Raw genomic sequence first — 17,061 nt, 5'->3', positions numbered from 1 at the left:
GGTGCCTGCCATGATGAGCGACAAGAGAGAGAGAAGAGTTCAATCTGTTCTTCATCACATGCCATTGGAGGGACCAACTTGAGCAATAAGCCCATGGAAGAGCTGAGGGCAGGAAAAATGGCATTAACTGAACTGTCCCATGGGCCAGGTGGTCATGGAGCAGTGGCAATTTCCCATTACAATCAGAAGAACCCAACTGTACTGAGGGAGGATTTGATTCATAATTTGCCATTTCACCAGGTTGTATCTGTACATAAACAAAGCTGTGGAAGCGCAAGGTGCCTGGCGTAGGCTCTTGATAGCTGGAGCTGATCTGCAGGGATAGATTTGTTGAAAGATGCATAATATTTGCTGCAACGTGTAACTAGCCTTTAAAAATTCCCAAGGACAGATTCACAAAGGGCACAGCAGACATTTGTACCTCCACACCTCAAAGAGTGAATAGGTGGCACCTGTAATCACTATTTATCTGCTTAAGCAAATAGTCCTTGTGGTACTTCCCAAGTACTGTTGTACTAGAGAAATAGAGCAGGTCTTTAGTCTTGACGTGCCCCAGATCTGCATGGCCAGCTAAGCTTCTCTGATGAAGTTTGGAAGCTGGGAAGAGCAGCTGTCAGAAAAATGAAGAAGGCATTAAATATGTTGCTGCTGGGATCGTTGGATACTCTGCAGGTTGTTTTCCAACACCACTTACTTTGGATTCCCTGATGGGACTTCAAGTGAAGATGGCTTTCTCATCACAGAATCATAGAATGGTTTGGGTTGGAAAGGATCATGAAGGTTATCCACTTCCACGCCTCTGCAGTGAGCAGGGACATCTTCAGCTGGATCAGGTTGCTCACAGCCCCATCCAACCTGACCTGGAATGTTTCCAGGGATAGGGCATCCGTCACCTCTCTGGGCAACCTGTGACAGTGCCTCACCACCCTTGGTGAAAAAAATTTCTTCCTAATAACTAGTCTAAACCTCTTCTCTTTTAGTTTAAAGCCATTACCCCCTTGTCCTATTGCTACAAGTCCTGCTAAAACATTTTTCCCCATCTTTCTTATCAGCCCCCTTTAAGTACTAAAAGGCTGCAACAAGGTCTCCTTGTAGTTTTGAAGAGAAGAGAAGAGAAGAGAAGAGGAGAGAAGAGAAGAGAAGAGAAGAGAAGAGAAGAGAAGAGAAGAGAAGAGAAGAGAAGAGAAGAGAAGAGAAGAGAAGAGAAGAGAAGAGAAGATGATGGCCTGCTTCTAGCAAGCTGATAGTGCCAGCCCCCCAAAAAGACAGTTTTATATAGAGTGTGTAAATATACATGGTTCACTTTGGCTCAACTTGCCAGCCAGATGTTGATAAGGATGAATCCTTGTATGCCCAAGGATTTTGTTTGGAGATCAGTATTAATATTGAAAAGACACAGAGGTAATGGGGAAATACCAGGCTGAAGGTCACTTGTGTGATCTCAGTCCTTGAAGTGTAACCACTTTAATTAGGTGATCAAACCATGCTCGACTTCCGGAGCTCCTTCAGGTGACAGCTACCTCACACATCTTTGGCTCTGTGGAGGCTGGCCAGAAAGGGCTGTCCCCCTGAGGCTTCTTGGCCTTCCCTCTCCTCCCAGCATCAGTGGTCTCTATCTGCATCACCATTGCTGCAGCTCTACTGGCCACTGTAGGCAACCTTGGCACCGGCGTCCTGTGGAGCATCTTCTTAAGTTTTGACCTGCTCCATTTGTGGAGCTAACAATGCTGCTAACAAACATCTTCCAAGGCCAATGTGACCCTCCTTGTACCCTTCCTCGCCAAGGCTTCTCTGTCCTTGTCTGCTTTGTCCAGATCTAAGCAAAACCTGTGATTTTTGAGGAGGTAAACTAAGTTTTGGGTATATGAGCCTATTGTTCCTCAGCACAGGAAGGACATGGAGCTGTTGAAGCAAATCCAGAGGATGCCACCAAAAGGCCTGGAATACCTCCATTATGAACAAAGGCTGAGAGAGTTGGCCTTGTTCAGCCTGGAGAAGACTCTGAGGAGACCTTATTGTGGCTTTTCAGTACTTGAAGGAGGCTGATAGGAAAGATGGGGAAAAATGTTTTTAGCAGGACTTGAAGCAATAGGTTTCAAAGTAAGAGAGGAGAGGTTTAGTCTACATATTAGAATCATAGACTCATAGAATCACCAAGTTGGAAAAGACCTCTTGGATCATCGAGTCCAACCATTCCTATCAACCACTAAACCATGGAAAAATATAGGAAAAATATATTAGGAATATATATTAGGAAAATATATATTATATTTAGGAATATTTTTTTTTTTTACTGTACTTGGTGAAACACTGGAACTGGTTTCCCAGTGAAGTGGTAGACGTCCCATCCCTGGAAACATTCCAGGTCAGGTTGGACGGGGCTCTGAGCAACCTGATCTGGTTGAAAATGTCACTGATTACTGTAAAGGGTTGGACTGGATGGCCTTCACGGTCCTTTCCAACCCAAACCATTCTATGATTCTATGATTTTACACACCGCTTAAAAAGCAAACACCACCACCTTTCCCCAGGCAAGACTGATCCCAAGGGGAAGGCTGGTCTCGGCTCTTAGAGGCTGGAGCGGGTGCCCAGCCCAGCATTAAAACCCTGGTGCTATTGCTAGCGAGCCGGTTTCCTCCCACGGCATTATCTTTGGGTCTGCAAAGTGGCTCATCTCCTTCAAAAAGACCCTGATTTCCTTGCGAGGGAGGCAGCGTTCAGTGTCACTGCATTTTCCTCATCATTTCAGGCATCTCACAGGGAAGTGATTGAAAGACAAAGACAACTCTCTGCCCCACCTTTCCGCCAGAGGGGAGAAACACTAGGTACTAGGGTAGGTGGTTTAATAACATGTTCTTCTGGAGACAAGATGTTCAGAGGGGAGCTGTGCTTAAGCAAATGCTTGCCCTTTTTGGGGTTTACACCTTGGGTTTTATTAGAAAAAAAAACACCAAACCCACCTCTATGCTTGAATTTCAAATGGGCTTTTAGAGATCCCGGTTTCACGGTGCAGAAGAAGAGGCATCTTCCAAATTGGAGTCAAGCGCTTGGCCGAAGGAACAGTGTCATCCCCATGGGGACAGTTTTGGGTGGGGTGCCAAACGCGGGTGGCTTTGCTCAGAGACACCTGCACAAGGGACTTGCTCAAGGTCACAGAGCAATTGACGGAGGCGGGAACGGAGACCTAGCATCCCTCTTCCCCTAAAACAACAACACGGGTAAGGAGCAGGAGCTATCAATCACTGGTTAGCATATCCCATGGAAAACAGCTGTAATATTTTGACAGATTAAGGTAATCTCACATGCACATCTTAATTGCCTCATTATGACAAGGCACAAATAAACCTGGAAAAAAACCAAACACGACATATATTTATGGGCTGATGGATGTAGCGGGCAGGTCTACATGCTACGCAGAACCATGGGGAAACAGAGGAAGAGCAGCCAGCCCATCCTGGGTGCCACCTGGAGTGGGGATTGGCAAAGAAGAACAGGTAGCAAAGCAGCACAGCCAAAGGGTCTGTCCCTTGGGGTGCCAAATGTCCTAGGCAGTGGGGGAAGGAGTTGGTAGTAGGAAATAAATCAGCATCGGGAAAGCCATTGAAACCTCTTCCTGGTTCCATAGTGGCCTTTCAATACTCAGAGAGAGCTTATAAGAAGGATGGGGGCAGACTTTTTAGCAGGGTCAGTACCAACAGGACAAGGGGAATGGTTTTAAACTAAAAGAGGGGAGATTCAGACTAAATACAAGAAATTGTTTATGCTGAAGGTGCTGAGGCACAGGTTGCCCAGAGGTGGATGCCCTATCCCTGGAAACATTCTAGGTCAGGTTGGATGGGGCTCGGAGCAATCTGATCCGGCTAAAGATGTCTCTGCTCACTGCAAGGGGGAGTGGATTAGATGATCTTTAAAGATCTCTTCCAATCCAAACCTTTCTGTGATTCTGTGGGTCCCTCTCCTGCTACAGGCAGCAGGCTGGGGTGGCTGGAGATGCTCAGTGCCCCAAATCCAGGTCCAGCCACCTCAGGGATGCTTTGCCGGATGGCCTCGTGATTCAGATGTAGAGCTCGAGTCTCTGCTGGGGTTTTGTGCAGGGACTGAGCCTGAGGGATGCTGTGTCAGGATGGCAGGATCTGACCTTGGTGAGGTGCTCAAGCCCAAACCTTGCCCCTGGGCGTGCATCCCAAACCCCATTCCATGCGCAGAGCTAGGTGATGGGAAGAATTGGAGACACCATTTGTTCGGCCTGGAAAAATGTCATTTTGACACAGATAGCAGGCAGAGATCAGCCAGAGCCTCGGGCTCCTTCCTCTGTCACACTGAATGCAGAATGAGCACTACATGGGGGTCAGCCGCTTTGCACTCCCCAACTTTCCTTGGGGCAATCCCATATCTTTGGGCTGGAAACAGCCCAGCGCTTTGCACACCAAGAAGAAATGTGGTCAGGATCCAGCTCCTTCCCATGGGGAAATTCATAGCAAAGAGAAGGCCAAGCAATGCTCTTTTTAATATTAAATGCCCTGAGAACCTCTATACAAATATGAAAATAGAAGTATATACAAATATGGGCATATTAAAATATTTTAAAGCTGTGCGTTATAGTAATGATGCTTCATGCCAGAATACAATTATAGGCCAAAACTGCCATCTCCCAGCGAAGACGGAGGGTTGGGAAGTGTTCTCTGCATGGATGGAACGGGTGGGAAAGGGGCATCCTTTACCCAGCTATCGCCCTGAACCAGGCACCATGTGCTGTTCCGCCCTGAGCTCTTCCTGGCAGCCTTTATCTCCTCCAAGGTCCCGGATTTGCAGGGCATTGTTAGCGGAGAAGAGGAAGGAGAGGGAAGTACTGATGAGAAGCCCCACAGGTCACAGGCTTTGAGCAATGTGGAGACCCAGAGGCAGGATCCTATCCCACCCTGGGGCTGGCACATCTTTCCCAGGACTCCTTTGAGATGTGGCCGTCCTCTATTTGCACTCATACAAATGGAAATAGACAATATTAGTTTACCTTATCTATTTCCATAGATATATCTCTATAATCTATCGAGTGTATTTCTATTTTTTATTTATCACAATGCTCAATGAGCATTTCGTCTCTCTCCCTCTCTGGTATTTCAGTTTTATGCTGGTGTATTATTGGTTTTCTGAGGCTGTATTATACTGAAGCAGGCTTGAAGTTAAAAGCAGACACGAGAATAAAGCAACCAAGAAATAAAAATGAAAAATAGAAGAGGCTTTTGAGCAGCAGAGTGCCCTGAATGAGCTTTGGGTCACTCAGAGAATGCACATTGCAGGTGGTTTATAATATTGTTGGACCCTGGCTTGTGTCTGGGTTGTATCACCCACATTCAGGCAGGCAGCGAGGTTGGACCTGGCATCACAGCTGAGATTCCTGTCTACATCTGCCTCCACATCTCCTTTGTGCTGGCGTGACCGTCACTGCTCTAAGCTGGTGAAGCTCCATCCATCCCAAACTCGAGAGATTTTCACCCAAAACGGGGGCAAAGCTCAGCTCCCCCCAACTCCCCTTTTCTCCTCTGGCAGCCTCAGGTCCCTCAGTGCGCTGACAGAGCTCGCCACGCGCCCGCAGGTGGTAAGCAGGAAAGTGTTCCTTTATCCAAGTAGCATCTCCCAGGATCATTCTTTTATAAATGGGGTTTTCATGGCAAGAAAGTAATGAATGAGTCTTAAGCATGCCCATAAATGCAATGTTTCAAGATGTCATCTGAGGAATACATTTATTTTAGGTGCCCTCCACCCTTTCCCTCCCCTTTTCCCCCAGTTTATTTTTACAGTGCTGTAATTTTCTGTTATAAAATGGGATTTTTCTGTTTTAACTCATCTAGTCCATTCAGCATTTGCATGTGTGTGTGCACGCTCTGGTGACATTTGTCACCATCAGATGCTATTTTTAGGCCTGTTATTCCTGAGGACCCCACCCGTGGCTTGGGGAGAGGAAAGGGGGAGCGCAGGAGGAGGGAGAGAAGGGAGGGAGAGGAAGGAAAACGTCAGCCTCAGCACACTTCCAGCCTGTGGCCATCAGCCTCCCCGGGGGCATGGGAACCATAAGGTCATTTCTCAGGCTTGCTGAGCTCTGGAGCTGTCAAACCACCCTGCGAGTTTAAAAAATGCAAATCTATGCAAATGAAAAGGCTGATTCTCTTCCTCCCACCCCCCCCCTACCCATTTAAGTGACATGAATCACCTTCAATTTTACCAGCATCCTGTAAAGTTATCGGTTTGCCTAAGTGCTTCGGTTAATAGAACCGCATCTCGAGAGGACCAGGAGGGGAAAAGGAAGGGAAGGGATTCAATTTCCACCAAAGGAGCTGTACATCATTTTAGTTTATAATCACATAGCCCCTGATCTCCTAATTCCTTTTTTTTTTTTGGCTGCTGAGTGAATAATGCACAAATTAGGGAGAACGGAGTTTAGTGTCTGGGAAAAAACCTCTATAAAAACAATTGTCAGGGTAGCCTCATATTCTGCTTTTCTGATCTCTTGCACTTAGGGTGATTTGGCAATAAAAGATCAAAATAGAATCGTAAGAAGACACGTTTCTTCATGCAAGGAGCTCCTCTAACATGAATGTTCCTTCCAAAGAAAAACAAAGGAGTAGAAGATAAATACAGCAATAGAGATTTAATTGCTCATGCTTATTATTACGGAAACAAAGCCCCCAAAAGTCGTTTTCTCCTCCTCAGCTCAGAGGTTATTTATTATCTTACACTTCACTTGGAGAACACATCGGATTTACTTCATTTGTCAGTGATTTTCAAGGAAGATTTGGTACAGAGCTGGTCAGGTTGGTAGAGGAGCGTAGCTAGTTAACACGGTTAAGCACAGCACACTGTAATGAATCAATTTGTTTCAGACAACAGACATAATTAGCGTGGAGCTAATGAGCACACCAGGGGATTCGGGACTAGAGCATCGCCCCTCGACTGAAAGCGCCAGTGGCTGCAGCTGATGGGGGGGGGGCTCGGAGCGCTGTAATTCCCAGTTCCTCTCCCCACCTCTGGACTTGGGGAGGTGGCTGTAAAGGTCTTCCCATGGTGGGGGCTGCCCTCCAGCTCCCTGCGAGGCTTAGGGACATTTCATCCCCTGTTCTGGTGTTGCTCCCACCAGGCTGGTGGTCCGTAACCCTTCCTGGGGTGTTGTTCCGCCTAGGCTGCACTGTCTTCCCAAGACTTTCACTCACCAGCTCCCACCTGGGCAGTGAGTGTTCAGCAGCGCTGATTAGTTGTGGGGGAGCAATCTGCAAGGTCTCGTCTGGAGAATGACCCTGCAAAGGGAGGAGAAGGGAGGTGGCATTTCTCTTCCCACGGGAATGTTTGCTGCAGTGTCCGGTCCCCTCTGTGGCTCCTCAGCCTCCCCCAAGGGTAGCTGGCTTGCTGACCAGGGTGAAGCAAGAGTTCCCTTAGACTACCTCCATCAAATCAGGCTCTTTCCATCTCCAAGGGCTGGAGGCAGGTGGTAGGGTAGGAGCCAGCCCAACACAATGTGTCAGACCAGGTCTGCGTAGCGCGGAGGAAGGAAGTTTGGAGCCCAAGTGGCCAGAAATCAAACAGGGAAGGACACCCAGGACGTGGTGATGGATCCCAGGGGAGATGTGGAGGTGGCACAGAGTGGGATTGGGAACCTGCCTGACGGTCTCAGCCTTGCAAAAGGGACCAGAGTGGGGCTGCAGTTTTACTTGCACGTACCCTGGGCTCTCCTGGAGATCAGCTGCTCGGCTGTGGACTGTCTACCTGCAGCAGAAGCGTGAGCCAAGGCTCGTAGAGGTGACACTGCATGAACACATGCTCTGCGTCCTGGGGGCTTACAAAGGGTTAGTGTATTCAAAGTTATTCTGACTGTTTGATGTATTCTGTGTGTGATGGGATTAATGTATTCATTGCCTGCTGGAGGAAGTCGCTCTCCTTTCCTGGGATTTCTCATGTGGAAGGGCTGCTGGAGCCATGTGAAAGAGGAAACATCTTACAGATAAAACATGGCAAGAAAAAAAAATAAAAATCATGTTTTCCTTTTGGGTGTGGGCTTTTTGCTTCTGAATTTCCCTTTGAAAGTGGAGCTGCTGTGGCAGGGGAAGGTGTCTGCCAGATGCACAGGCATTTGATACCATGCTAACATGTCCAAACAGGATTAGGAACAGAGCAAGCTCAGCTCATGGATGAAGATAGCAGACAGCCATCTGCCTCTGGCCAGTTGTCTTTCTCTGAGCATTTCAGTGCAATGTGACTCACAACTCCTTGCTTGCCTCCTCCATTCCCAGATCCCTTGGGAAGACATCCCCTTGTGGGTTGTCCATGTGCTGAGGTAACATGGATTACCTTTCAGGCCTAAGGTAGCAGGAGGACACAAGAACTGGAGACCTTCTGGTCCATACGGACTGCTCTCCTGCCGCAGCGAGCAGTCATGGCCAGCAGTCTCTCCCGTTTGGGACGTCCAGTTGTACCAGTCCCAAAAACAATTTCGTAGATGAGATGGGCGCTCCCTGGCTTGTCTTGTTTAAGCAATGTAGGTGCTGACACTTGTCAGTGTGAAGCAATACAGCATTACCCTTTCCCCACATAGCTCCTGGCAGGACAAATCCAACATGTGCCTGGAAAGACGTTGGCTCTGGGAGGATGTGGAAGAAACATGACGGGGAGGGAGTCATTGCACAAGGTTTCTGGGGGCGGGATGTGAAAGAGAAGAGGGTGGTTATGAAAAAGTGAACAGGGTGGGAATTGAGTAGAGGATGGAGACAAAGAAGGAGACAAAGAGATGTGGAGGAAAGCAGAGGTTAAATCACAGAGGACCTGGAAGGAATTGAAGGTGACATGGAGAAGCACTTGGCCAACTCAGGCAGGCGGTGATTACAGAGGTCCATGTAGGATAGGGGAGTGGAGGACACTGAAAGAAGGTGGAGTCGTTTTTGTGCTACTGAATGGGACCCCGTGCTGATTCCCTTCTGTCTGTGTTTTGTCCTAGGGCACTAAATGAGAATATGGCCAATGGCATTGAAGATCTTATTGGGATCCCATTCCCAAACCACAGCAGTGAAGTCCTATGTGGTTTAAATGAGCAGCGGCATGATGGTCTCCTCTGCGATGTCATCCTTATTGTACAGGACCAGGAGTACCGGACCCATCGGTCTGTCCTTGCTGCCTGCAGCAAGTACTTCAAAAAACTCTTCACTACCGGCACTTTAACAGACCAGCCCTGTGTTTACGAGATTGACTTTGTCAAGCCTGAAGCACTTTCTGCCATCCTCGAGTTTGCCTACACCTCAACCCTCACCATCACCACCTCAAACGTCAAGCACATCCTCAGTGCTGCGAAGATGCTGGAGATCCAGTGCATTATCAATGTATGCCTTGAAATCATGGAGCCTGACAGAGAGGCGGAAGAGGAGGATGACAAAGAGGATGAAGACGACGACGAAGATGAAGATGAAGATGAGGAGGAGGAGGAGGAGGAGGAAGAAGTGGAAGATTTTGTCAATCAGGAGAACCTAACCGATGTCCAAGAAGTAAGCTGTCACCAAAGCCCTTCTAAGTCAGAGCTCACTGAAGAAGCGTATGCAGAAGCACCTAAAGACTTTCCAAATCACTATCCAGCCAACAGCTCCTCCGGACACTTGGGTGTGATACGAGACTTCTCCATCGAGTCTTTGCTAAGGGAAAACTTGTACCCTAAGGAGAACATCCCAGAAAGGAGGCCAGCTCTCTCTCCTTTCACCCCTCCCTTCTTCCCCCATCTATGGAATGGCGATTTTAGCTCTTTCTCCCAGCTTGAAGAACCACAAGTAGACAATGGGCCTTTGGATCTGGTGATCAAAAAGAGGAAGATCAAGGAAGAGGAGGAGAAGGAAGACCTACCTCTGCCTCCTTTCCCTAATGACTTCCTCAAGAACATGTTTACCAACACCCCAGCAGGTCCCTTAGGGCATATTAAGGCAGAGACTGACTATAGCGCTTATCTCAATTTCCTAAACGCTACCCAGTTTGGAGGAGTTTTTCCCCCATGGCCCCTGGAGGAAGAGAGGAAGATAAAGCCCAAGGCATCCCAGCAATGTCCCATCTGTAACAAAGTCATCATGGGGGCTGGCAAGCTGCCCAGGCACATGAGAACCCACACGGGAGAGAAGCCGTATATGTGCAATATCTGTGAAGTCCGCTTTACCAGGTGTGCGTTGGTTACCTGTGCCGTGTGGGGTCGCGCGCGGGGGGTGGTGGTGGTGGTTGAAGGGGCCACGTCATCACCCATAGCTGATTCCTAAGCTACACATCTATTTTTCGTCCCTGAAAGAAGTAGCAAAGAAAGGGAGGAAGGGAGGATGGAGGAAGAAAACAAACATCCTGATTTTGGTGGGTTGTGGATGACATCAACAGCTCACTGGATCCATCCACTCACTGGACAAAAGCTTAAATAAATAACAGGATATTTTCAGCTCCACCATAGTTCACCACAGTTGGACCAGAGTCATCTGGAAAACAGATGGCCAAACAGCCAAGGAGGCTTCATCTCTAATGTGCCAGGAGATGCGCTGAGTTAGGAGGGCCGTTTAGCTGTGGGTTGTAATTAGGTTGGGTTTGCACATTTTGGCATCTCTGTAGACCACAACCAAATTGCATATGTTTAGACAGAACAGTGTCTGCACTTTCTGAGTCTGGTCCTGATTATGATATGTTAGTAGCAAGGTGGGGGCCAGTCTCTTTTCCGAGGTGAAAAGCGATAGGATGAGAGGAAATGGCCTCAAGTTGCACCAAAGGAGGTTCAGACTGGATATTAAGGAAGATTTCTTCACTGAAAGGGTTGTCAGGCACTGGCAGAGGCCGCCCAGGGAAGTGGTGAGGTCAACATCCCTGGAGGGGTTTTAAAAGCCATGTAGATGTGGTGCTTAGGGACATGGTTTAGAGGTGGGCTCGCTAGTGCTAGGTTAACTGTTGGACTTGATGAACTTCAAGGTCTTTTACAACCTAAATCATTCTATCATTCTATGATTTATCACCCAGAATGCTGGCCACGCAATATCCTGGTGCCTTAACTCCCTCCATGGTCAGTGGAAAGAGATGAGCTCCTTCAAAGAGGTAGATGAGGAAAGGGGATGAGCAGGGGTCATCCCTGACCACGAAGACAGCTTGTGGGGCTTAGATTAGGGCACCTAACTTTTAGGTATCTCGAGTTAGGTGAGACCAGCCTCGGCATGGGCTGCTCCAAGGTAGGTGTGACCAACCAGATCCACACCTAGTACCAGTATTCTTACATCCCCAGCCTTTGAACTTGTCTGCGCCCTGGCCAAGCCCTTGATGGTAATAAATTGGAGCAGGCGATGCAAATCTAATGCTACAGCTTGCAGCCCTTCTCTGAAAAGCTGGGCAAATTTAATCGGTTAGCAGAGACAAATAGATTCCTGGACCTGCTCTTGCTGGGTATAATTAATATCTAATGAGTACAATCTTTACCATAATAATAAAGCTTTCTGACAAGAGCATGGTATTTCAGCTCCTGGCTGTGTGTGAGAGAGAGAGCCCTGCTAGGCTGGGGCGAGCAAACCAGAGGAAAGTAATACGCACAGTAGGCAAAGGCGAGCTCCTGACAATGGCCAGACACCTGGGGTGCTCCCACATTCAGCCTGTCTTTCTTCTCCCATCTCTGTGATAGTATTTGAGTGGAAGTTATGCAGATGATGAGGCTTTGACCTGAAAAATAAATTTCTTTGCTCCACTCCATTAAAACAGCAGACTCCGTATTGTAATGCGAGGAGCATCTTGCTTCGGGTGGGCGTATGCGACGTGAGTGAGCTCACCCTGGTATTTGCAGGGGAAAGGCCACTGCCTGGTGCTAATTCCTGCATGCAGGAATCTGGATCCAGCTCCTGCTGGTGCTGCATCCCCAGGCTGGTGCTGGGTCATCACCTCCAGGCAGCAGGATCTGCTAGGAGGATCAGAATGGTTTCAACCTGGCGAGTGTGGAAGGACCACCTGGCAAGCCCCATCCTGCCATCCCCATCGCTCTCCTGGGTGTGATGCTGCAGGTGCTAATTGCTGACAGGGAAATAGTTTTAGCTTGACCCATCACCAATGCTTTCCCAGTATATAGAATATTAGAGCTGAGCCCTCCCAGAGGGCTCCCAAAGCCCTTCACACGCAAAGGCAGCGTCATTGGCTTCATTTGGGGAAGCTGAGGCACAGAGGGCTGTTGGTACTGACTCAGAGTTTACTAGGAGGTTCCAGTGGGAATTCAGGTATCCTGGCGCCTAATCCAGACAGGTTAAATTAGCATCTTGGAGGTTGAAAACTCAGTGCAGAGATGGTCTGGCATAGCCTATTACTAATACAGGGCTCAACCCATCGGCTTCTACATCCACCCATGTGCTCAACAGCTTCTAAATACAAAGCACAGGGATAGAAGGACTTTAACCCAATAAAAGAAGGGACACCTCCCAGTGGATCGGGTTGCTCCAAGCCCCATCCAACCTGGCGTTGAACACCTCCAGGGATGCAGTATCCGTGACTTCTCTGCGCAACCAAAGAAAATTGGGACTAACCCAATAGTGCAGGCTCCTAACATCATTCATGAAAACGAAGCCTTTCATTTGGGTCACACCGCACGAAGCTGAAGGCTGGAGGATTTTTTGCCATCTTTAACGCCCTGAGCACAGTGGAAATTCAAAACATTGGTTTATTTTTAAATGTATTTGGAAGTATTTTGAATAGCAGGCAGCCGTTTGGTTTTGTTTGGGGATATTTTAGCCGTTTGCAGCGTTACTCCAATGTGAGAGCTCTCCTTTAGGAGAAAGTGTGTTTAAACAGAGTGGAGTGATTGAGATGTAGAAAGAGATTTCTGCCAGGTCTTCCTGAACGCCACAGTTTGCATTAAGGGTTTTGCACTCAGGGGGAATTTCATGCTTCCCGAAAGCATGAGATTTACATCCATGGCAGTGAGCAGTGCTTTCACCGGTGAGACGCAAGCCCAGGTGGTCCCCCTTGGGGTCCCCTGGGAACAAGGGTGCAGGAAAACAGAGGTTCCAAGTGGGATTTCTGAATGAACCAGTCCTTTGCATTATTTCTGTGCTCTAGGAACTGGGGAGGAACAAATTTACTGGGGGAAGTAGAGAAAATATTTCTTTCTAGGTGGGGAGTTCCCCAGCCTTCCCATCAGATCCTTTCCCCTTTGCATCAGTGGGATCCCACATCCCATGGCAAGGACCTCACATTCACCTGGATCTGCCACTCCTGACCCCTAGGGACATCTGATCGCAGGAAGCAGGACTTCATTTAATAGCTCATTAATTTTTTTCCTTAAACAAAGGCTGCTCGGCTTCTAGTTTGCTGGCTTGTCCTGCTAAAACGCTGGAGAAAACTGCAAATATTTCAGCTTTTCCACCAAGACAGCCCTGGAGTACTCAAGGAGAAAGTGTTCCAGCCAGAAAGGTTAACATTATTTGTTCCTATTATTTGTGTTGTGACAGCTTGCAGAGCCCTAATCGCTCTCCTAACACAATTGCATTAAGGTTATTCACACACACACACAGAGCGCGGTTCTCTTTCGGAGAGCCTGCACGCCAAGCTCCCATCCTGCAAAGCCCATGTTTCCCATGCTTCATCCTCCCTGGGGTGCTTCACTGCAACCGGAGCATCTCCCCCCCACCCAGCCTCTGAGCATCTCCCCCCACCCAGCCTCTGAGCATCTCCAGGTGGATCCATAAAACCTCTCTTCCATCTCACAGACGTGCTGCCAGGGCAGGGAGGATTGAGTTTCTCCCTGTCTGCTGCTGGAGATGGGTAATAGCCTGAAAAAAAAAAGCTTTGCCTGTGTTTACATTGTACAGTCCTGGCACGCTGTGTGTTTATTAGGAAAAGTGATCCTACTAGGTTAAACATTACATATAGAGGTTTAAATTATATTATAGGTGGGGCTGGTAGCTCTGCTTTTTATTAACGTTTCCCAACACTTCGCATTACGAGCCCCTGCCTACGACTTCGCTGCACATTATCCATTTGGGCTGAAATTTTCCACGCTGCTTTGCCCGCTGCTGCGAACTGATTCCGGCCCTTTTTGAGGAACCATGCCCTTGTTAAAATCTTGGGATAACAGCATCTTTGTAAATTCCAGAGGGGGGAGTTGGGATCTGGGGACTGAGAGACGCTTTGTCTCCCTGAAAAAAAAATCTGTTCGAGTTGTAAACCTCACACGAGGTCATAACAACCACTGTACGGGCAGGGAGCATCTCCACTGCCTGCGCTGCCACTGCAGATGCAGGACCAGGCTGGGATGAGTTCCCCAAAGGCAATAATGCATCATCTGGTGAAGAAGTGACTCTCCTGCTAGGAATACTTCTCTGCCTCCTTGATCCTGGTGGGTTGGCTTGCAGGGATGCCCGTCCTAGTGCTGTGCTCCTCACGGCATGGCCAACACCGGCATGCTACCTGTCAAGTCACCAAAAGATGCTTCACGTTGCACCAGAAATTAGTGCAAAGGCAGCACCTTGCGAGTTTTGAAGGCTTTACCTGTCAGGGTAAACAGATATTTGGGGTGTTTTGGGGTGGGTTTTTTTTATGATCACTTACTTTATCTGCAATAATGATGTGACTCCATATATTCCGCATATTCTTAGCCACGTTACTAACATCTAGGAGTATTGTGCTGTGAGCAGTTCAGAAAACAATATGAATTCTCCCACTTTGCTCTTTCTTTCTTACTTGAACTCCGCTGGTGCCACCTAGGCAGCATGCTGGGCTCAGTTCAGCTACAACGAGCTTTACTTTTCGTAATCGTATGCCTTAGCTGTGATTTTTGTAGACTGCAGAAGGAAACATTTATTGGGGAAAAAAAACCCCACAGTGATTGGACTGCCGGGCTGGGAAAACATTCTCGCAGCTTTGAGATATTCCTCTTAAAAAACAAAATACCCAACTGTATTTGCAAAGAAGTGCCCTTGGGATGGGTGTTATGCCGTCATGCTGGTGTATTTAATAACCTTCTCCACTCTGTGTGTGAGGCTGGATGTGCTTGTCTTGACTTTGGTGAAGATGGCTGGGAAGGACAGTGGGTGCAGAGGCGCCTCCTGCACCTCCACTCGCCTCACCCTGTGCCACGCTCCTGCTTCAGATAAAGCTCCTGAGACACCCAGTGGTCACTGCAAGGATAAAAGGCAGGGAAAATCAGCTCCGAAAGGGACTTTGTTTAAGCAACATCACCCCACCAGCTCAACTAATTTCCTTCTTTGCAGGCAGCTGTACTTATGTAGATATTCCTATATGTGTTTTGGCTTCATTCCAGAGGACTTTTCCTCCAATTAGGCTGTTCTGGACTATTTGGGATGGGCTACAAACTCCTGACGTGGAGGGCTGGGTCTTTGTGATATTTAGGCACTGTCAGTTGGGGCAGGAGGAGCTGGATGCAAACACCAACCTTCAAGAGCATCTACACAGTGGGGCAGCGCTGTGGCTGGAAGCCCTGGGAAGAGCTCTCCAGCTTTCCATCACCTATCCCTCTCCTGATCCAAGGAGCAATCCCAACTGTATCCCTTCTAGCCCACACCGCCTGACCCAGCGCCTTTTCTTTTGCAGGCAGGACAAGCTCAAAATCCACATGCGGAAGCACACGGGGGAGCGGCCGTACCTGTGCATCCACTGCAACGCCAAATTCGTGCACAACTACGACCTGAAGAATCACATGCGCATCCACACGGGCATCCGGCCCTACCAGTGTGAGTTCTGCTACAAGAGCTTCACCCGCTCTGACCACCTCCATCGCCACATCAAACGCCAGAGCTGCCGGATTGCTCGGCCTCGGCGAGGGCGCAAACCAGCGGCATGGAGGGCAGCTGGCTTGCTCTTCGCTCCTGGTGGCCCACCAGTGGAAAAGAGCTTCATGATGCCACCTACGCTGGAGGAGATGAGCGGCCACCTCAGCGGTGCGGCCATGTGCCTTCCTGGCCCCAGCCCCAAACACTTTTTGAGCGGGGCCAAGACCGCCTTCAGCCTGCAGGAGCTGGAGAGCCAGTTTGAAGAAACCCAGATGAAGCTCTTGAGGCGAGCCCAGCTGGACATGGAGAGAAACGCGGGCATCTTTGCCTTCACCCTGGGCCATAACGAAAACCTTGCTGCCCAGCCCTTCTTCCCCCTTCCTGATCCTTGGAGCACGGGTTTCAGTGGCTTGGCGGGGCTCGGCCACATGGCTCCCATCTCGGAAGCGAGCAACTAAACCCGTGCACAGTCCCACCATGCATCCACTCCCTCCTAAGAGAGCGACCGGCTCCCTAGATGCCACCGCTTGCCCTTTCTCATTGTCTGGCTCCCAAGAGGCTCTTTATCCCCTCACTGCCACGGCCTGCCACGGGGCTTGGGGCTCAGGGTCCTCCCTGGGGTGAGCGGGTGGGTGGGCGGGTGCTGTGCCCCATGGCCACCAGCACTTTAGACTCTACGACGCACTTGGCTTTGGGGCCATGGGGCACTCGCTGCCCCATCCAGCCACCCACCGCTCACAACTCCGTCTGGGATGGCCAGGCCAGGACTGCTGCTCTCTTCAACACTCCCAAAAAATGTCACTTGCCTCAGCCCAGGGCACGGCCATCACCATGAGATGGCTCTTCTGGGGGAGATGTTCCCCAGTTTTCACCTGCGGCGCCTGCTGGACACCAACGAGCCGTCCGTATTTAGCTTTGATATGTTACATTCCTCGGCACTTTTGGTCAAATGGACTTTTTTTTTTTCTTTTTCTTTTTGTTTTTTTATTAATTCCCATGTCTGGCAACAAAATTTGCTCTGCAAGTGATAAAGGGGAGGGTAAAGCAGCCACGCTGGGAAGGGAAGGATGCCAGCCACTGCCTTTCTCAGCGGTATATCAGATTTGCAGGGCTGGTGAAAGCCCTGCTGTGCAGGATGAGTTGGGATGCTAAAAATATAAAATAATAAAAAAAAAAAATCTATATAAAATCACCCAGGGGCAAAGCTGGGTGGAAAAGGGGGATTTTACTTATTTTGGTTCTCCGGCATTTTCCACATTTCATAAGGAGAACCAAAGCCTATTTTGAGTATTTTAACTTCAGTTGCTTGAAAAGG

The 17,061-nt window shown here is 48.8% G+C and overlaps 1 protein-coding gene across 7 annotated transcripts in view; it reads left to right on the top strand.

Annotated features, from left to right (window-relative positions):
• Positions 1-16,366, top strand: part of ZBTB7C (zinc finger and BTB domain containing 7C) — a 164,617-nt gene extending 148,251 nt beyond the window's left edge. For 6 of the 7 annotated variants that reach the window (XM_054054503.1, XM_054054506.1, XM_054054504.1 and 3 more), the window contains 2 exons: positions 8,981-10,177; positions 15,568-16,366. In XM_054054503.1, the coding sequence (XP_053910478.1) occupies positions 8,997-10,177; positions 15,568-16,204 (1,818 nt within the window). In that variant the 5' untranslated portion in view covers positions 8,981-8,996 and the 3' untranslated portion in view covers positions 16,205-16,366. Of the gene's footprint in view, positions 1-7,721; positions 7,836-8,980; positions 10,178-15,567 lie in introns of those variants that run through there. The other variant, XM_054054501.1, reaches the window with a different exon arrangement.
• Positions 16,367-17,061: the final 695 nt, after the last annotated feature.

Source organism: Cuculus canorus, chromosome Z, assembly GCF_017976375.1.
Source record: "Cuculus canorus isolate bCucCan1 chromosome Z, bCucCan1.pri, whole genome shotgun sequence".
Taxonomy (NCBI): Eukaryota; Metazoa; Chordata; class Aves; order Cuculiformes; family Cuculidae; genus Cuculus; species Cuculus canorus.
The sequence above is the reverse complement of the archived record's forward strand: the minus strand, read 5'-3'. Positions and strand labels throughout refer to the sequence as shown.